The sequence below is a fragment of the Myiozetetes cayanensis genome, unplaced genomic scaffold, assembly GCF_022539395.1.
Source record: "Myiozetetes cayanensis isolate MyiCay16 unplaced genomic scaffold, myiCay2020 scf4, whole genome shotgun sequence".
Classification (NCBI taxonomy): domain Eukaryota; kingdom Metazoa; phylum Chordata; class Aves; order Passeriformes; family Tyrannidae; genus Myiozetetes; species Myiozetetes cayanensis.
In genome coordinates this window covers 40,186,652-40,208,354 of record NW_026087631.1, presented here as the reverse complement: position 1 = coordinate 40,208,354, position 21,703 = coordinate 40,186,652, and the positions used below count along the sequence as shown (strand labels likewise).

The following is a 21,703-nucleotide window of genomic DNA, read 5'->3' as shown; positions in this document are numbered from 1 at the left end:
ACCTCACAGTTTGCATTTTGCAATAAAACAGTAATTAAAATTATATGCACTACACATATCTCATTACTAACACGTGATTTATTTAATGTTATGTCACTTTTTAAGTGGAAATTCTTCTAAACTCAGATCATTTATTGTGACTACAGTCTGTTCTTCAATCTGCTGGATTTTAATAACTACCATCTTATTTCTGATTGGGTGCATTTTAAAATCTCTGTGTGTGATCTAGAAATTACTCTTCATACTTGGAAATAAATGCTTGTAGTACCTTGCTGTGAGAGAAGCTTGGACTTCTGGATTTGCTATCTTCTCAGCAAGCAGAATTGTGGATCTCTGACAATTGAAAACTAGGAAAAAAACTCCCAAACCCAAAACAAAACCAAAACAAACAAACAAACAACCCCCCCCCCCAAAACCCCAACCATTGCTGCCATTCAGTGTTAATTTATAAAGAACCTTGGTAGACCAAACAGCCTGAATTCCTTCCATTGCAGTGACATTTTGTGACTGTTCAAGACTTTGGGTAATTCAGAGATTTAAATTTGGTATTTCTGATATTTCTTTTTTTTAATTTGAACAGTTGATTTTCATCTGATAATATGGCACCCTTGATGTCTGCTCTAATATTATATACTAGTATTACTTTCTGACTGAAATATTTGGAAGATTTTCAAGCTGAAATAAAAGTTACTCTAATTTAAACACTTCTCTTCAGTGTTTAAAAAGGATGAACAAAAAGAAAAAAAAATATTAAAATTACATGAAAAGCTGCATATTGAATTATTTACCAAAATGGGAATAAACTTTCAAAAAAGGTGCTTTTGTGGTGAAAAATGTATTTTATAAATATTTCTAGTGAGAAACGTTAATGGAAATTTGCATGTATACTTTGCTGGCTATTTTAGCCCTCATCTCCACTCTGTTTATTTAACACAGAGGTGAACATCTGCTTGTATTGCACATTGATTCCTATTATTTTTCTCATACTTCTCTCTGTGAGATACTGCAATGTCTTGGGGTTGTCAGAGAAAGCTATAGTATAAGCCCTGCTCAGTCTAAGCAGTTAAGTATGATCCGTTTCTAATTCATGAGAGTAGACTATTGGATAAAGTCTGACTGCAAGTAACTTAATTCAAGCAGGGCACTCAACAAGGCTTCAAGGCTGAGTGGAGATTCTTTTAAATCCGTAGAGCTCCTAAGTCTCTGTACTTTAGATTCATGTAAAGTTCTTATTTAATCTTAGACAAGCCCCTACCACAGGCTTGCTTTCTCAATAGGGAAATCAGAGCAGCTGAAACACCATGAATACTTCATGGAACTGGTTCAATAAGCTGTTCTGTCAGATGCTGCACAGCGTCCAGTTGTTAGTCATTTTTTGCTCAGAGGAAATGCTCCAGGTATAGTAAATCATTCTTGGCCTCTGCAAATATACAAGCACATATATTGTAAACTATTTTAAAGTTCCTCAACTGTTTCCACCTATCACAGCTTAGATACAATCTTCTACATTTCACCCACTAAGTAAACTTTAAAAAGCCTGACCCTCTTTTGTCCCTTGAAATCTGATCTACCTATCACCCTCAAGGGACATCTGGGATTCATCTTATCTTTTCCTCTGGATTGTTGATTAAAACAAATTGTTTTGAATGGGATTCCAACATGGCAAAACTCCATGAACCTTATGATTTAAATATAGGGTAAAATAGGAGGTCAAGTAAAAAAAAAAAATTGATGTGAGGAATAAGAAAATAAAGCCATATTAATATGGCTTGTTGCCAGCATTAGGTGCCTAAAAGGTGAGGATGAAACCCCTGTGTTTATTTAAAATGAGCTTCATACATCAAAGGGGTTTTTGATCACCTTTAAAATGGTACATATTTTCATTGCAGTAAAGGAAATCTTGATCTGACAGGACAAGTGGAGATTATAGGTATCCAGCACAGGCTCAGCATTTCAGCTGTATCTCATGAGCATTCCCAAGCTAAAGATCATGAAAGAGCCATGTAGGACTCATAGAGTTGAAGGAGGAACAGTTGTTTCCTATTCACTGGAATTTTTCTTCCCTATAATGTCTTAATGAATAGGAAACTTGAAGATAAGTGAACTTAGATAAGACTTTCAAGTTTATTAGTTCTTTCTGATTCTTCAAGGGAGTGCAGTGGTAGCAGTTCCTTGTATCTTCAGGGGCTCACAGATAATTTCCAAAAGAAAACAAAACTGGTAAGGTTTGACTATACCACCAAAACTGTAGTAACTTGAAGCAGGACTGTAGAACTTCTGTGGCCCGATACCAGGACTGCCACATGCTCCAAGCCAAACACAGGCATGCAGATGTGGTTAGCAAAATACCTCACAGAGCTACATAATTAATGCATAGATGTGCTACCTTGGGTTCACTGCTACACTGACTTGGCCCATGACTTCTGGCTGTCTCAAAGTGTCTGTCAATCTGTTGTGCAGATAGACAAGCTGCGCACTGTTACATAGCTTCCAGAATCTGGCCCTTAGCTGAAGGAACACGCAACTTCTCTCAGGCCAGTGAAGCAGTGCTTGCTGGCAGGTGTAGAGAATCCACTTTCACTAAGCCGCCATACACAGATCAAAAGCAGGATGATTTTTTTAAAGGAGAAAAGACTTTTTGGAATTTGAGTCTATAGTTTTTCTTGTCCAGGAGCCAGCACTGAAGAAATGAAGCACAGGAAGACTGCCTCAAAACAGCAAATGGCCTTTTCTAAAGGTGTGCAAAGTGTTTAAAAGAAAGTAACAATTTACACTCTAAGCAAATATGCAACAAAACATTGGCTTTGCCTTATCTTCTATTTCAGCAATAAGAAAATTTCTTTATAGGCTGTGAACTTATATCTGTCTTTCATTATATGATTGCACAAAGGCTGGCACAAAGAGGCTCCGATCCCCACTGACAAATAGTAAATAAATTAAAAAAAAAATTTACAAGAGATTAACAGGATGTGCAAAGCTATGTACTGTTGCTACTTTTGTAGTCTTAATGACCTGTTTCTAAAGATTGATGGTATTCAGACCACTAATTTTCTTAAAACTGTCTATTTGGGTATTAAAAAAATATTGTACACGTTATGCATGTAGATGCAAGAACACGTCGTTTCTTAACTAGATTGAAAGATCCTTCCTGAGGAAAAGGGATCTCCAGTCCTTCAGGTAGATTTAGGATTCAGGATTTCAGCTAGAGAAAAGTAGTCTGCTGAGCTGTAACCCTTTTCCACATCTGCATGCCAAGATAAGTATGCATATCTGTGTTTCTGACTGCTTGCATGTATTCTTTGAATTTCAAGTCTCACATGAAAACTTTTTAAAATGTAAGTTCTGCTGTTTAAATCTGTTGTTGTTATATTTCGATCACAATGTCAAAGACTGGAGGTATTTGACATCTGTCCTGATCACCTGCTGTGTCCTGAAAGCTTGTTATGTTGACTGTACGTTTTTTGTTTCTTTGATTTAAAAGTAAAATCCAACACAACGTAGTATTGAGTACTGTACAAAGCAGGATTATAAACTCTGTATGTTGTGTGATTTACTGAGCCTTTCTCTCTTTGTAAAAATAAAACTGTTGCAAGCCAGAAAGTTCCAAAGGTAGAGCCAAGCTTAAACCAAACAAGAGAGTTGGCTTGAATCTCTGCAACAAGCCTTTGCCAAAACAATAGACCTGATTGTACTCATTTACAGACAGAAAAATTCAGAGAAGAGTGTGCACCAGAAGACTTTGTGGCAGGAAATAAGGCCACAGTGCTCTTCTTTGCTTCTCTGTTTGAAAATAGAGCTAAACCAGATCTCGATTCAAACTATAACTGTATTGTTATTCATACTCTGTGTAAGGGAAGAACTAAAGACCACTTTTTCTCTAATTAATCTGCTATAGAGAAATAACGAATTTCCCGCATATTCTCCCTTCACTGTCCGAACTTTGTCCTGTATCAAAAGTTTGCCCAGATCACAAAAAGGCCCTGATTGCCTCTCAGTTTTTCTCAAAATTTTAAAATAAAATTGAAATACTTCCAACATTTTACTTTTTCTTTGATCACTCATAATATATTAATAGAAAAACATTCTGCCATGTAAGTCTTCCAGCAGTAAAATACCAGTTACAAGCTTGAACTTTCAACCTCCGCTTCCAAAAAGGAAGAATGAGCTCTGGGTTTTTGCTCTTTGATACATATTTTTCTAGAGCTAGATTTAAACCAAAATCCTTTTTTCTCTTGTACCTTAATCCACTGAACCTTTTGCAACAGGAAGACTATTGCCTTATACTTATGTCTTGATTTAATGACAATATGATCAGGAGGTGAGACCTCTAATGAGATGAATTCTCTTTTTTTTTTTTTAATAAATTTCCTTCTACCCCAGTAGAGACAAGGTACAAATTACAAGGAGTCTGAGTGAAGAAGAAAAAATAACAATTTTACTAAAAACTGAAACAAACAAATAAATAACAATAGCAGAAAATATTACCTAGCTAGCTTCCTTCCCTCTAGGTTAAACCAAATCCTGGAAGGGTATTTCATGTGAAAGAAATTGCTGTGCCATCAAGTTGATGATGTGGGTTCTGGCATAGCAAACTATATGGAGTGACAGTGGCGGGGCAGGGCTGACCTGGTGCGGTGCTTGGGCCCAGTGATTTTGGGCCATGCGGTGGCAGATTTTTGTGCAGCTCCTGAGAGGGGAATCCCCAAGTTGTCAGCAGTGGCTGGTCGCGCTGGGACAGCTCAGCTGGGGCCAGGCTGCCCTTGGTCTGATGTGAAATACAGTGCAGCTGAGGTTGAAAACACTGCAGCTGAGGCAGAAAACACTGCCCTGAGGCAGGGTGGTCCTTGGGAGAAGGCTCCAAGAGTCCATGGTGCTCCAGCAAGCAAAAACCAGGTACAAAGAGAGCGAGTTCCATTGCAGACCTGCCTTTTTGTCTCCTATCTCCCAAGTTACCAGTTGTTCCTCATGCTTCACTTGAGGGACCCACCTTTCCAAGATGCTGGGGACAGTCCTCCCCAATCCAGCTTAGATGGGGAGCAGCCCCCCACATTCCAGATTATGTGGTGGTATGAAAAAATTCACTGAAAATCCTTCCCATTTAACTAAAGCTACAACTTAGAACTTCTGACTGGAGTTCAACCCTTAAGTTTTAGGCTGCATTAGACTCAAATACAAAGTCAATTAGCTGAAAATTTGCTCACTTGGTACAAAGCAATTTAGATGATGATCTGGGGCTAAGGCCATGGCTTGTATGTGTGGATAGATCATGACAAGAAATGTTTGGAGTGGTATGATTCAAGATTATTCAACATTGAAAGAAAATGGCCAAAACCACATTGCAACAGTGAATGAGAAGTCAGAATTGCTAAACTTGTTAAGCCAAGGGCTTACAAATTACAAATTTCTAGCCAAGATTGTGCTAACTTCCTTTTAGTGGAGACTTGTTTTTTAAGACAAGTTTTATTTTATATCTTAACACTAAAAAAATGATCCTTTAATGTCAGAAAGGGACATGCAGCTTGAATGTCTTTAATATCAAAAGGTGTAACAATCTGCTATTTTAAAAGATGCAGAAAAGTGTTAGAGAATGAAGGTGTAGAAAAAGAAACTTAGGTGATTATTTAAACCTAAGAAGATACATTTTTCCTCAACAGCAGTAAGACTTTCCTAGCTGGGAAGATAAGAAGTCTGTGAATAAGGTTGTCATTAATGACACCTAGTAGGATGAAATTATTTGAGGGCAAACAGAGAATACAGACATCTTATAAGGATATTGTCTAGTTATGTGGTTGTGTATACATCAAAATCCTTTCCTACCAAGACTACAATCAACATTTATGATTCTCTGTTAAAAAAATGTAGTAGTTCTCAAGCAAAGGGTGTAACAAGTGTTCATTTCATCTGGTATTTTATCAGATATCGTCAAGGACCAGATTTTCTTACAACAGTAAGGTGGAGGACTATGGGACCTAAATAATCTGAAGCAGTCATATTACCAACATTTGCTCTGTTTTGTCTCGGGTCTCATGATCTTTAAAGTTTTTCCTAAATCTTAGTTCCTATATTCCTGTAATTATGTGACAAAATTCAGGTTATTGCTAAAGAACCCAGTGAATCTCTAGCTAATGAGGTTACTTGCACAGGAAAACTTGAAATACTATTCTTCAAGGATCAAAAACTGGAAAGGAAATAAAAAGAACTCACGTTTATTTTGCCTGAAGACTCATTTGAAACTCTTCTTGCTCTCTTGAGAACCTGTCTCATATTTTTCAGTGCTAAATGGTAGCAAGTAAGTATATGTGGGTAAGAAGATCCTCACATTCTCAGTTACAAGGGACTTTAGGTAGTATCAGTGGTCTTTGATTTTTATATCAGGTATACTAGGGTCAGGGTTAGGGTTATGTCTTACAAATCTCCCAAAGGATTAAAAAAGGGGCTTTTCTAAGGTCTTCTCAGTAAAATAATAATAATAATAATGGCCAGTCTTCGCGAGCGAAGATCCGGGGAAGGTCTTTCCACCTTCCAGCCTGCGCATTGGATTTTTTAGGTGAGACACAGTGTGCGCGGAACTGAGCCCACCCTTTAATCCTAAGGTTCATCTGCCGGGGCCAAGCGAGCTTGGACGGTGGCAGCGAGGTCCTTAGGACGTAGGTGGGTTGCCTTTAAGGGCTAACGAGCCCCACCTGCCCGGGAGTGGCCCTGACCGGGAATCGAACCCGGGTCTCGGCGGTGATAGCGCGGCGCCTTTACCACTAGACCACCAGGGGCTCACAGTAAAATAATAGTAAGTCCCTAATTACATGACTTATGAAATCTTAGATTAAAGAAATGCAAATATGTGTCAAATTTTTCTTGTTGTTGTTCCAAGTGATTTAAGTCACTGAGGTGAGAGAAAGGCTAGTGAGGAGAGCTTAGATAAAGTTAAATCCTGTAGTTCTTTTTTTTTTCTCTGCAAACAAAGAGGAAAATCTGGCTGAAAGAGAGTGGCTGTATACACACACTTCTCCACAATGTGTGCACAATCAGAATGAGTTCTGGCAAGACCCTCTTTTGCTCAATGACAGGGCTGTGGTACAGTGCATGTGCAGTGCACTTGCTGTTTCCCATTGACACATTGTCTTGATGTTCTTTTGATACTTTTGCAGAAAGAAGAAAGAAAAGTGTAATTATCCAATTGAATTATTTTTAGATGTAGCTATTTCAGTCGCTCTTCTGTGTCTAAACGGAAACTCTCTACATCCAGCAGCTGTGAAGTCCAGCCTGCTGCATGATACTGCAAGTGGCTGTCCTAAATAGACCTTCTAATCTTCTCTTCTTTCTTTTCTGCAGGATTGTCCACCAGAAGCAGGTGATTTCCGTGCCCAACAGTGCTCTGCTCACAACGATGTCAAGTATCAGGGACAGTTTTATGAGTGGCTTCCTGTCTCTAATGACCCTGACAACCCATGCTCGCTGAAGTGCCAGGCCAGAGGAATGGCTCTGGTCGTGGAGCTGGCACCAAAGGTTCTGGATGGGACCCGGTGCTACACTGAATCCCTGGACATGTGCATCAGTGGCTTGTGCCAAGTAAGGAGAGAAACCCTACCCTAACACCTAACTACTTTCCTCAGATCTCTCTCATATGCTCACTCCCTCTCCTCCATATTTGAGGCATTTTAGGGACTTGGTTTTAATAATCTGTTTCCATTCTCTTAAACTGATTTCTTTTACTTTTTTTTTGGTGGAGGTGTTCAAGTCCCAAGATTATTTTCACACTTTATGTTGTTTCCGTAGTGTTCTTTTAAAGGATTGTATTATCAGTTTTTGAACTCTTTTGTATAGTTAGCTGCAGTAGCAGATCTGATTTGAAGCACCAATAGAAAATAATGTAGCTTTTAATCTGGATACACCAAAATTGTCCTAGTCTATCAGATTACATTATCTTTGAGGATTATTGCTCCCTATAAGTCACAAACTACATGGCAGTAGATGGGGTACTAAAATGAAAAAACTACCACTCCTCCTTTAAGACTAAGAAAGCTGCTATCTCCTTGGACCTCAGCATCCCCATTTGTTGGAAGTGGAAGTTGGGGACTTTTTCACCCTGCACTTCAATGCATGGACATCTATTGGTCATTCAACCAATTTGTTCACATCCTAATTTGTTGTAATATTACCTTTGTGCTTTTATTTATATTGCTACTGTTTTGAACCAACCTACATCAGACTTTAGTCTTCTGAAGTGCATGTATGCTACAGGCTGATGCAGGGGAAGGAAGACTTTCAAGCCATGTCTGCTAAGTACTGAACACACCTAAAATCTTGAAAACAATTGAGGTGTAAATTCATGGTTCATTACCCAGTGTCTTTCAAGTCTATGTAGACTTGATGTGTTGTTGGCTTTCTAGTGAATTTTCAGCCACTTCATGTTCCTCTAGAAGCTTTTCTCCCTGTTTCTTTTCTCTCTGAATTTCTGTTCTGAGCCAGAAGCAGTCCTGCAGTAAATGAAACAGAGTACACAGTTACTAGGCTAATCTCATTTGTGATCTGAAGAAGGCAATCACCTAGACCTCTTGAGCTCAGCTGAGTGCACATTTCTCAAAATTCTAGATTGCCTAATTTCAGTCTTATTTTGAGCTTTTAAATATTTTAAAAACTTAACTGGAAGCATAGGAATCTGGATGGGAAAAAGACTCAAAGTTTTGTGCATATAGTGGCCTAGAAATTAGGAATAGAGAATTTGACCTCTGTCAGGCTGATTTCTGTTTTGGTCCAAATATGAAGCATACTTTTTTCAAGAAAACCTTCCTCTAGAAACAGAGTTCATAATCATCCACTACTGGAACAAACTCATTTGATTTCCCTAACAATTCTTCTTGGAAGGTTGAAAGCAGCTGCACTATTATAACTGATGTTGTTTCTTAATTGTCTCTGTGGCTGGAGAACAGAAAAATATATATTAGCACTAGTGTCCCTGAAGAATTTCACTTAAAGGAACCCTTCCATTATATACCATAAAATGGTAGAATAATTTTAATACATAAAGACAACTATATATTTTCCACGTTCTTCAGCATTCAGTTTCTTTATCAACTTTTGACATATATTTACAATTACTGCATCATTTTTTAGGATGACTCAAACAAACTAAAATGTAAATGCTCATGCTGTATTCCTCACAATGAAAAGTTTTGTATTTTGGTGCAAGTTTTAAGGGCAAGTGCCAGATTCTGCACCTGAGATGGGGCAACCCAGGATGTTGTCGTGGTTCTGCTCTGGGTCAATTTTGCTCACACCACCTCCCACCCCCACAATTACTATTAGTTGAGAGAAGGTTTATGCAGACAAAAGAGACCTGATTGGGGAAAAATAATATTAACATTTATTACTAGCAAAATAAAACTAAAGAACTACATCTACAATAATTCTATTTAGGTTAAAGGTATTATGTATTTACAGAAATACCTCTCCCTCCTTTTATCAGTCCAAGGAGGAGAAGCAGTCGCATTCTCTATTCTTGGAGCTCCAGGTCTTTTCAATAACTTTGCAGCACCCTAAAGCTCTTCTCCTGTTATCTCAGGATGACAATTCCTTTTTGTCGCAGCTGGAACTCTTTTTCTCTCTTTCTTCTGTGTCAGCCTCAGGCAAGGCTAGGCCTACCCCCCTCCTGGGCTAAGACTGGAGGCTGGGGGGTTACTCAGGTCCTGAAGGTCTTCTCTTCCATGGATTGCAAGGGGACACTTGCCTACCGTGGATCTTCACCACAGAGTCACAGGGGATAATGGCTTTTGAGTCCACCCCTGTTTCTTGTGGAGGCCCCTCGCCATGAGAGAACAGTCCTTGATAGACTTCTCCGACATGGGTCTAGTATGGATCCCTCACATGGATCCCAAGCTTACCCGAACCGTTCTCGCTCCAGCATAAGTCTCGTCTCTCTCAGAGTCACAAATCTTCAACAGCAGCATGGATCCCACACGTGGATCCCAACATCCCACCTGGGCCGTCTCGCTCCAGTGTAGGTTTTCCTCAGGGTCACAAAATCTTCAACAGGACTCTGCTTCACCTCAGGTCTCTCATGAAGTCTCGGCTTCCTCATGCATCAACTTATTCCAGTGTAGGCTCTTCCACAAGCAGCATGGGGGTCTTCTCACCCCAACAAAATTCCAAAGGTAGGAGGGATTTATTTTTCAGTCTTTTCCCTGATGAAGGGAGAGAGCGAAAGGGGGGGAGAAACAGCCCTCCCCCCCCGCCCCGCTTTGAACTTCTCTGTCCTCCGGCTGCCAGCTTTGGCCTTGAACACTTCATTATCTCTCTACTGGAATTCTTCTGCAGCGGTTTCTCGTTGAAACAGTCAGTTCTTCTCTAAAGTTTTTTTTCTCTACTCCTTTATAGGAGAGAAGGGGGGCTTCAGTGCTACACTGCCTCCCACCCAGGGCTGGGGGAGGAGGGAGGCCTGGCCCCCACCTGGGGCCTACCACCTCTCCTACATGGCTACTGCTACTATTTCAACTGCGCCACAACCTTCTCTTCCGTTTTCCTAAATATGTAATTGGCAAAGGCATTACTGGAACTTTTTGATTGAATTTTACTCCAGAAATCTACCTGGACAAAACCATCCTCAGCCCCAGGGGCTGGCTGGTGGGCAAAACCACGACAGATGTACGTACAGACTGGGGAATGAGAGACTGGAAAGCAACGCTGTGGAAAAGGACCTGGGGATCCTGGTCAACGGCAAGTTGAATATGAGTCATTGTGCCCTGGCAGCCAGGAGAGCCAACAATACCCTGGGGGCATCAGGCAAAGCATCCCCAGCCTGTTGAGGGAGGGGATTGTCCCACTCTGCTCTGCACTGGTGCTGCCTCAGTACAGGCATTGAATATTGTGTGCAGTTTTGGCACCAAAATGTAAGAAAGATATTAAGTTCTTAGTGTCTGAAGGAGGCCAACAAAGGTGAAGAGCCTTGAGGGGAAGCCGTATGAGGAGAGACTGAGGTCACTTGGTCTGTTCAGCCTGGAGGAGACTGAGGGGAGATATCACTGCAGTCACAAGTTCCTTCTGAGGGGAAACAGAGGGGCAGGCACTGATCTCTTCTGTGTGGTGACCAGTGACAGAACACAAGGAAACAGCATGAAGCTGAGTTGAGGAGGTTTAGGTTGGATATCAAGAAAAAGTTGTTCACCCAGGCTGTGGCTGAGCATTTGAGCAAACTCCCCAAGGGAAGTGCCCACAGCACCAAGTCTGACAAAGTTTAAGATGCTTTTGAACAACGCTCTCAGGCACGTGGTGTGAATCTTGCGATGTCCTGCACAGGGTCAGCAGTTGGGCTCGATGATCCTTGTGAGTCTCTTCCAACTCAGCAAATTCTATGATTCTATGATAAAAGCTTATTTACGGTAATTGCACTACGTTGAAGATAAAGAGATGTATTTTCTGAATTGCTCAGAGGAAAACTACTGAAAGCATCTTTAAGTTTACCATCCTATTGGCTTACATTGATTCAAGTGTTACGGCAACAAAGAAGGAATTGAATGTTGTCCAGATAGAGCATTTTATGAAACATATGTCTATTCAGTTACAGTCTATACAGGAATTAATAAGACTTAAGATCAGTGTAGGGTTATGTAGACATAGAGCATTTTTCCCAGTGGTTCAAACAACAGTGTGAATTTTCTTAACTAACCACAGGGATACAGTATGCAAGATTTGGGTCAGCCCATGGCCTATTGTGTTCTCACAAGCTGTTCTTCAGGTTATTAATGGTGGAAATGAAGGGTTAGTTGTATTGCCTTCTGTGTGCCTTGGTACTCACTCCTGATTTAAAAGTGATAGTTTTCACTCTCATTGCTAAGTATGCATTTGTTAAAGAAGTACAGTATTTGGAAATTAGAAGATCCTTCTCTCATATTTATCCCTTCATTTTTCATGTTGTTTTGAGGTTTAGAATTACCAGGACTTTAGTGACATATTTGTGAGTTTTTGTTTAATTATTACTTTTTGAGCTGAAGACTTTGTTTTGCATTCTGGCCACCTATTAGTTAAAGTCAGAAGAGACTTCTGATTGTAAGCAGGGCAAGCAAAGCCAATTTTGTGGGCAGAATAAGCTGTATCCCTGAATCTTTCATTCAGTGAAGAGTATGGTTCGAGATTCTTAAAAAGATGTTTAACTTTTATTTACAGAAATAGCGTATTGGAGAAGTTATGCAGTAGCTTATTCAGATATACTTCATGGCATAGGGCAGCACACATGATTGTGATAGTTCAGGAATCATGCAAACTGCATGCATCTTGCCTCTCTCTATAGTATATAAACATAAATTTCTCTTCCATGAAGAGATGGTTAATATTTTACCTTTGTTCTTTGTGTTAAACACCTAAAAAATTAATGGAAATTAACTTCTAAGCATAACTTTTTCTTTCTGTAGTTTTACTCTTAAAACCGTAGTGACATAGGCTGAACAACGGATTTTTTTAAAAAAAACTTTGTATGTAATGTCTTTTGCTTCCTTCTAATTGTATTGTTCCTCCTAAATATTTTAAATTTCTTTCTGTATGGTATCTATGTTATTTGGGTCCCTTCTCCTTCTTCCTGTTTTAGAAGAAATACAGGTTACTTCTCAGATTTAATTTTTGGGTCTTGTTTTGAGCTTGCCTCAGGTTATAGTATGGTCCACAGATATATTATAACTAGCCTGAACCACCATGCTGAAGTCAACAGAATGCTCTTAAGAGAAGTAGTGCTTTAATGTTCCACATTGGGAAATGTCTTTATGGATAGAATTAATAGGTATGCAGAGCACAACACGTTTAAAACTTTGAATTTCTAGTTTAATTTTCCCTGTTTCCAAAATCAATTCCTGTATTTTAAATCCTTTTCTGGGGTTTTGAGCCCATAAGCAATTTCTGCATACAGGACTTGGGGTTACAAAGTTGCAGTGTGGTGGGTTGACCCTGGCTGGTTGCCAGGCACGACCAAAGCCATTCTATCCCTCACGTCTGTAACTGGATGGAGGAGAGAATATATAACTTAATGCTCATGGTTTGGAAAACCAAATCTAATCCTAACTGCATGAGTGTCATTACTGTTATTGGTGTTGTTTTTATTAAAGACCATAGAATTATTTCATATATATGATGGAATAACAGAAGGAATCATATTATAGCTCTAATTCCAGAGCTGATGTCCAATAAGCTGGTGATTCCTAAGAATGCTGTTAAGTAAGTTTACTACAAAAATGCTTTTTAGGACTGAAAACGGCCTCTTGTTTCTTCTCACAAAACTGCTTATCATTCTCCAATATTATTTTTATTTTACAGGCTGTTGGTTACAGAGAGCTGCATTCCAGAAATGCTTGTCTTAATGTCTATTATTTATGATAATATTAAACAGTTCTTTACAGATCTACTTTCAAATACTACTAGAGGTAGCTTAAAATTTTCTGATTTGTTGATTCCTAACACTTTCTTAAGCCAAGCTGCACAAGCTAACAAGATTAGTTTCTTTAGTCAGCTCTAGTTGGTCAAAAATTGACCTTGATGATCTTGGAGGTCTTTTCTTGAATTTGTGTCCTCCCCATGGCACTAGGGTTGAACTAGATGGCCTTTAAAAGTTCCCTCCAACCCAAATTATTCCATAATTCTATTCGCTGATTCTGTTTACACCGGTACTTAAATACCTATATATGTGTATGTGTGCTCTTAATTTTTTTCATCAGAGACACAGACTACACTGACTGGTGCCTAATGTCAGAAGAGTAAAAAAATCTGCTCTACTTTAAATAGACTGCACTATATTTCCTTAGTATCATTACTTAAGGATAGAAACTTTCTCCTTTCCATGTATGAAGCGTTGCTGCATGCATCCTTTCCAGTTTCCAGCTCTACCCAAAATCAAAGCTGATCAGTTTAACACTATCACTTAAAACCATGTGTTTGGTATGTAGATATTGCTCATTGGCACAGTAAACCTGCTTGAGACAGGTAAAATAAGGTTAGGTGGTCTGCTCAGCAAACTCTGAAGGCTCATGAAACTGCCTTAGACCTCAGCTGTCCATATGGGATGCACTTGGGGCACAGCTGCAGGAGTTTGTGCCTGGGCCCGTGATTGCTCCTAGTCCTGGTTTCTTTTCCTGCCTTTCTCAGAACTTTCAAGTCAACTCCAGTTTTGAGAAAGGAGAAGGGAAGGAGTCTATCCCACCCTGTGTGAAGCCCTGGAAGAGAACGGCCCTGCAACATACATTGCTCTAATATTAGAACTGTTCTCTTCATACTTAGTACTGGTAACACTGGGATCATGTACTGCCTTTCACAAGATGCCTTTTTTCTGCATGTTGACATGTTATCTAACTGGGAAAACTCAGAGAGATAGTAACTTGCAGAAGGAAATTTTTACCTGTATTAGCTGTATTACTGTCTTACATTCCCACAAGAGGACAGAAAGTGCCTGTCATTTGCCCGTTTGATGACAAAGTAGAGAAATGAATAGCCTTTGTTCCATTAATTCTCTACAAACAGGCATCACTTGAGTTTCCAGCAGCCTGTATTCATTTTTAGAGGCATTCAATCCCCCTTAACAGCTTCCAGTAATAATCTATTTTTCTGCCAAGACTATGACAACAGTCAGGTTAAAAAAAAAAAAAGAAAAGCATTTGGGGAAAAAAGTCAAGGTATTTACTTAGTGCTGGGATTTCTGTTTCATGTAGTTCAGCTATTTCTGGCTCCTGTTTGTAGCTTTTTGCTTGGGTTTAGTTGTTTGGGTTTTTTTCTGAGCTGTAGAAACACCAGAAGAAAAATGCAAAAGTTATAATAATAAGTGTATTATTTAGGCAAGAGGAGGCAATTTAGGAGTCCATTTTTCCTCAGACACGTAGAAGGCATTATAGCAGGATCACTTCTAAGTTGTCTTTTGGTTTAGACAGGCCTTTTGATGTTATGATTATAAAGGTTTATGTCTACATCAAGCTCCTAGGCCTAAATGCTCAAAATTAAATTTTTTCTTTTTCTTTTTTTTTTTTTTTTTAAATAGTCCATAGAAACATAGATGTCTTCTGTGGAGATAACACTTCAGAAAATACTGAATTCTTCATTTCTTATGGTCAGGTGCTTTTGAACTGTGCCAGGCTGAACAACTGAACTGCTATTTGAATGTTTTTTCTATTGCACTCTATCCTCATCTACCCCATGTTCTGTGGAGAGCAAATCTTAATTTTGTTTTCTTGTTGATGAGTATCATTTTTTCTGAGATGAAAGAAGTTGCTTTTCCCCCAGCATGACATCTTTTCAGGACACTGAAAGGAATGGGGTGGAGAACCTAATGATTCACAAGAGTAATATCAAAATGTTTAAATTGCTATCATCATGCCAGGTAACAACATTTTTGTGTCAGTGAGTGGCAAGGAAATGTTTCTTTGTGTGTGTGCGCGAAAGAATCTTCATTTGCATTATTAGAACTCCACTCCCCTGCCCTGAGCTATCAGTTTTCCACGTTATGGTCCAACAAAGATTGGCACCATTGCAGAGATACTTTGTTCTAGCAGAAACAGTACATGCTGTTAATCTCAAGTAGACCAACTCTGTCTGCTGTGTGTATATCTTTGACCAGCAGTACTTAAAGCACCTCCCTTTGCTGGGGTGATAGGGAGGGAGGGAGGAACAGTGTAATTTGGAGGCTTAGCAAAAATAAGAAATTTAAAAGAGCAGCTTGGAGACTTCTGAGGGTTCTCTTAGAATTACCAGGAAATCATCTTTGTCCATGTATTTCCTTAGCACAGCTAACTGGAGTTTTGTAGAGTGGTTCAGAGCATTTAGTGCTGTAAGAAGATGGCAAGGTGTCTGCACTGGCTGGACAATTTTGAGAGTCCCCAGCAAAACAGATGCATGCTTCTCACTGAAGTCCTTGGCAAGAGTTCCAGTTACTGTGAAGACCCAGGACAGGGAGGCTACAGGCATTTTAGCTAGTTTTCTTTGTCATCCCACAAACATGGGGTGACATACCATGCTTCTCATAGAGCCTGCATGCAGTCCTCTTACACATTGAGCATAGACTAAGTAGTTTCATCAGTGACTTGGGGACATGTAGCCTCTCTCAAGTATTTGAACTGTGATGAACTGTCTGTTCCTTGGTAACACAGATTATGTGATTGCCTGAAGCACCAGAAAGTCTTTGCTGGCACACACAAAGCTGGATCCCCACTGATCCAGGAACAGAGGACAGACTCCTGCCAACAAAAGAAGCCTGTACACTCAACAGAAGAGAGGTCTGAGTAACAATTTCAAGTGTGTAATGAAGTCACCAGAGCTGACAAAGGATCACAGTCAAATGTAATATGTCACAAGTGCCAATTAAATGCCTTTACAAGTTAGTGTTTCATGGTTTAGGAGAAAAGAATGAGTCCAGAGGGCAGACTTCATTGTATTTACTCTTTCTTGGTTTCTCAAGGACATTGCTACAAGAAGGCTAAGGGAGAGCTGCCTTGATGAATTTGTCTTATAATGGCCTTTGCAGTCATCTTCTGCTGTAGTATTTTAATCTTCAAAAATTGACAGATCTTTCCTGTGGAAATGCAAAGCTATCCAGACAATAGCTATGTTCCTTTTGGAGAAAAGCAAGCATTTCAGTTAATGCATGCAAGAATCTTGCTCTTAGTAATAGTAGAGAGCTCTGGCTAACTGAGAATGCTGTGCTGATGGGACACATATCAAGCAGGATCTGCAAATTGATTTGAGTGGATCAGTGATAGGTAAGGCAATAAGCAACAACAAATCACTGAGCTGCCCATTCACGTTTTGCATATTGGAAAGTGTATCGTAGTCACTTCAGTGATTGTGTTTAAGGATTTGGCTGTTGATCAGTTATTAAAGTTTGTTTACACTGCCTGAACAGTTGCAAGGTATGTTTGGCTCAGGTGCCGAACAAGGGATTGCATGTCACTGGGCCTGCTGTTACCACCAGAGTTACAGGTTACCTTTCTGTTGTGAACATCATCTTATGATATCATTTGTAGTTGGACTGTGGCGTAGTTGCAGCTAAATTCCTAGGAACCTGTGGGAATCCTGCATAGTGCCTTGGTGCTGGGCAAGACTACCTGTCACAGGATAATGTTGGTAGGCTGTGCCAGAAAAACACTGGGGCTGCAAACTGGCATCTCAAGGTGGTGGTCATCCAAAGGGCAGATACCACTTTGGCAAGGGCTGCAAGTACCTCTGTCTCAGACACCAGCCCAGATCCAGTTTGCTGTACAGGCTCAAGCTTGTTCTCTCCACAATAATTTAAAGAGTAGAGCAGCTCTTCATCCTGATTGTAAAACAGGATTTTGAACCTAGTTGAAATGATGGATCTGATCCAGAACATTCTTCAGCTGAGCAGTGACAATCAACACAAGTCCCAGATTGAGCCCCACATTAGAATCTGTGTGAAGGGCAGCTTTGTTTTCCTTGGGTTCTCAGAACTTCTTGTGTTTGAACTGCAGACATGCCCTTTGGAAAACAGAGAAATTTATTTATAACTGCCTAGATTTGCAAGCTTGCTTTATTACATTATTTCCTGCCCAGGGTTTCTTAATACTGAATAGAAATTATTATGAAAACTTCTTACTTCAGGGCATTTCCAGGCTAGAAGGGCTGGAACAGAACTTGTCATTGCTGGTCCAGTTTTATTTCTGGAAAAATTGCTAAACTGAGCCAAAGTTCAAGTCCACGAGGGGAATGCATGCATGCATAACACTCATGCGTGCGCTCAGTGAGCAAGTTCCAATCCTGCTGTGGGACCTTCAGCCTGATGCCTTTAAACTATGCACAAGCAATTGATCTTTTGACCTGATGACCATCTTTTTTCTTGCAGTGCCCTGTAAAACTTATTTTGCTAATGTGTATCTTTTGTTCTGGTTGTTTCACCAATCGAAGGCTGTCAGTGGAGTAAAAGGCCAGGGGGGAGAGGGGGGAAAGAGAATCAAACTCAGCATGAAGTACGGGACTTCAGCCTAAAATGTAATATGGAATCTTTACCTCTGAGCAAACTGTGGTATCTTATGCCAGAAAACAATACAGGCTCAGCCAACTAGGGATTAGGTGTTATTATTCTAGCTTTTTGTTGCTAGACTTTTCAAGCTAAACCCATAAGGAGAATAAAAAATCAGCTCACTTTAGGGGTGGTAATGAAGAGCTGGGCAGGGAATTGGTACTCACCTGTGATTTCCTCCCTCTGATACTACATGGCTGACATTTTCCATATACTGAGAGACCTCCAGAGCTCTGCATAGTCTGCCTTTATTGCTTTAAGGGCATTTAACCACAACAGCAATGAGCTTCATAGAAGCACCTTCAAAAATGTACAAGTAATTCATCCAAAGCTTATCATATTTATAAGTACATGTTCTTGATTTTAATGTAGTTTGGATTTGGTTGTCAGGGAACTTAACAGAGCTGCTTCTGATATTTTGTGTGGTAACAATCTCCAGTTCAAGCCCCTGACCACACTTCAGCAATTTGAAACTCAGAAGATTTCAGTGTGGAAAGTCTGTGCTTCATTACCCTACTTCAAGGGGAGGAAGCTTAAAATGTAATAGAAATGAGTATGAAAACTGCTTACTTCAGAACATTTCCAGGCATAATTTGTTGCAGTAATCCATTTTCATTCCTGGTGGGGGCTTCCTTCCCAGACCTCTATGGATGAAAAAAGACTTCATCTACCTAAACTCCCCAAGGTATATTAAGATCAGGACTAGAATGCATTGGAAAAGGAAGTTTCTATCCCACAGAAACTTAAGGATTTAAACATTGGGTCCAGTTTCAAACCAAGACAAAGGGCTGACGTTTCAAACCTTTTCAGAGGGTGAAATATTCCCCAGACCTCCGATTCAAATATGTCAGTATTTTGTTTCAAACTGTGTCCACCAAACCATTACTCTGAGCTGTATATTAGAGGTGCAATATCCTTGTTCTCTCCTTTGCCTAGCAAGCTGATCAAACAGTACCTTCCATAGTGCTTATTTTTGTGACAAGGTCTTCAGCCACCTCTAGTTGGATGAGTTGGATGAGTATGCCCATAGGCAGCCCAAGTGAATCTACTTTTCCTGTTAGCTGGCCTTTCCTGTTGTTGCATCTTCGGCATCTCTGATAACAGCCATTTTAAAACTTCCCCTCTGTCTTTTGTTCATGTTATGGGTGGATGCTGAAACAAACCATTTTGCCTTCCTGTTCCTTGCTAATTCTCTGCAGACTTCTGGGGAAATAGTGACATATTTTCACCCATTCCATAATCTTTCTCAGTGAGTTCTCTGCAGCCTTGATGGAGAGTGAAAATAATTTTATGGAAATTACATATTCTCATCTCCACTCAGTCAAACCTATGTTTCTTGTGCTCAGAGAGACAAAACTTATTATTCTTATGAACTGTGTCTTTTTTTGAGGAGCAGTTTAATATTTCCCTTTTGGATCTTTTGCTTTCGTAAGAGTCTAGCCTATATAATGTGTTTGTGTAAGAGGTACTAAAAAGTGATACAACAGATATGGAGCAGTGTTTTTCATTTTAAAGCATCAGTGACTCTATTGCAACTACTAGCAACCTTTTTACTGCATGTAATTATGTTCAAAAGATGGAAGATAGATCTCCCTAGATAGTGATGGGAGAATAAAGAAAAGAAAAAAGCAGTGGACTTGGGAACATTTTTTATTTCAGACATTAATTAATCACTCATAAGAGTTTTTAGTGAAAATTTTATACATATTCTCAGAGCTCTGTGTATCTATTGAGACAGATAATCTAACAGAGTAAACAAAAAGCTCTGCTGAAACCTTGGGAGAGACAGGAAATTAATTTAAAGTCATCAAGAATTTTAATAACATTAAATTATCTGAGACACTACCAATTACAGAAAAGTTAATATACATTTTGTACATACCACAGAAGTGTTGATATTCACAGAAGTCTCTATAGTTCCGCTTTGCTCATACTTCCATCTGAATGCATCATTTCAGCAGAAGAAATATTTTTATGCTATACACTGGTAATGGCAGTCCAATGCAAAAAAAGAAACAAACTTCAGTACAACTTCTTTTCACACCTGAGATTTTTCTGGTGGTTTCCTTTACAAGTTGTGACCTAGCTCCAAATTGCTCAATTTATAAATTAACTTTAATCAGGGTACAGCTCATGGCAACATGTGAGATTCATGAAGTTAAAAATGCTTTAAAGTAGTTAATACTGTCTTTTAAAATTGGTCACCTCATACCTGAATTTAAGATTCAGCTCATTTCACATCCAAGCAGTTCATACATTCTTTTCAGAATAGGCAAAGGGATAAAGATTTGTGTACTACTCTAAATTGAAGGTTTTTAACTATTGAGTACAAAATATATTATGAGCAGATATTGAAAGGAAATTCTAACCTTTCTTCTTTTTTCTGGGTTCCCCAGCAGGACCCTTCTCACTGTGGGCATTAGCGATCTCTAATGCATTATAAGGAAATTAACCTGATTTGTACGCATTGTGTCATATAGTTTTCAGATCATGCAAGTTATTCTTTTTACCATCTTGTCTACACAGAGGTATTTTTGGAAATTAAAGCATAACAGCCTGCATTCAGGTCCTATAGGGATATTCTTATTCAGAAAAAAAAATAGACTTAAATCTTACATGATATCATGGATACAATTTATATATCTGTATTTGGAAGTTCTGTATGGAGTAGTCACATACGCTTAACTTTGCTTCAGCTTTCTAACCATTATTTTTCATGGTGTTTCTAATGTGTTAAAATATCTCTTGAAGTCTTGGTATAACTAGGTTTTCAAGGAAATGTATCATTTACGTGTGGCTTTTACTCCATTGGACCTCAAATAATTCCCTTGGAGACATCATAATATAATGCAGAAGCATAAAAGGCTTGACCCAGTTCTGATCTGGAATATCAGTTGAAGAAATCTGATGTCAGCTTTCAGCAAGCCTGAATCTAAATCTGTAATGATTTAAATTAAATTAGTTATACTCTCAATGTGACAGATACGAGCAAGGAAACAGCTATTGTGCCACTGGTAAAGTGATGATGTTAGAAATGGAAGTTGAATTGCTAAAAGTAAATACTGGTTATTAATCAAAGTCTGCGTTTTCATAGGCTAATGAAGAGATAGTGTTAAAATTAAAAGTACTTCTCACTCTCGCAGGGATCTGGAATTCTGTGCACTCAGATTTGCATAAATAAGAAGTATTAGTCTGAATGTTTAAGGGAGCAAGTTACACATACAGCTTTTTGAATCTTGCTGATAAGTGCTCTTATAATTTCGTATTACAGTTTTCAAGGACCCAGCTGTCTGATTTAACTGAAACTCAGTGATGCAGGGAAATTCAAAGCTGAAATGAGAACTTTATGTAAAATTCCCTGTGTTTATATATACTCTCTGTTTGGCTAAGAGCCTTAGCACAAACTCATAAGAAGTAGAAGTTATATACAAATATTTTTTCATTGCTTACTCTACATGCCAGAATGCTAGAAGGCCTTTCATTTTCTAGTACTTGAAAAGATAGTTATAACACTCTGTAAGGACTTCCCTAATTTCTAGGATTTCAATTATTTATGTGCAAAATTCATAACTTGGATGCAGAACTCAAAGTGCCAGCAATATGCCTAGATTAACACTGTGTTAAATAAATTTAGATTTCGTTTGTTAATTTAAATGTACTTAATTATAAATTTATATTTGATTCTCCTGGGAATTACAGGGGGTTTTGCAA

The 21,703-nt window shown here is 39.0% G+C and overlaps 1 protein-coding gene across 6 annotated transcripts in view; it reads left to right on the top strand.

The window, feature by feature from the left end:
- The window catches only part of ADAMTSL1 (ADAMTS like 1), a 180,373-nt gene that overhangs the window by 32,650 nt on the left and 126,020 nt on the right, over positions 1–21,703 (top strand). For 4 of the 6 annotated variants that reach the window (XR_007630626.1, XM_050329950.1, XM_050329952.1 and 1 more), the window contains exon 4: positions 7,330–7,566. Coding sequence is in view for 5 of the 6 variants with exons in the window: in XM_050329950.1 (XP_050185907.1) it covers positions 7,330–7,566 (237 nt within the window). In the remaining variant the exon portion in view is untranslated. The remainder of the gene's footprint in view (positions 1–7,329; positions 7,567–21,703) is intronic. The other 2 variants (XM_050329953.1, XM_050329954.1) reach the window with 1 other exon arrangement.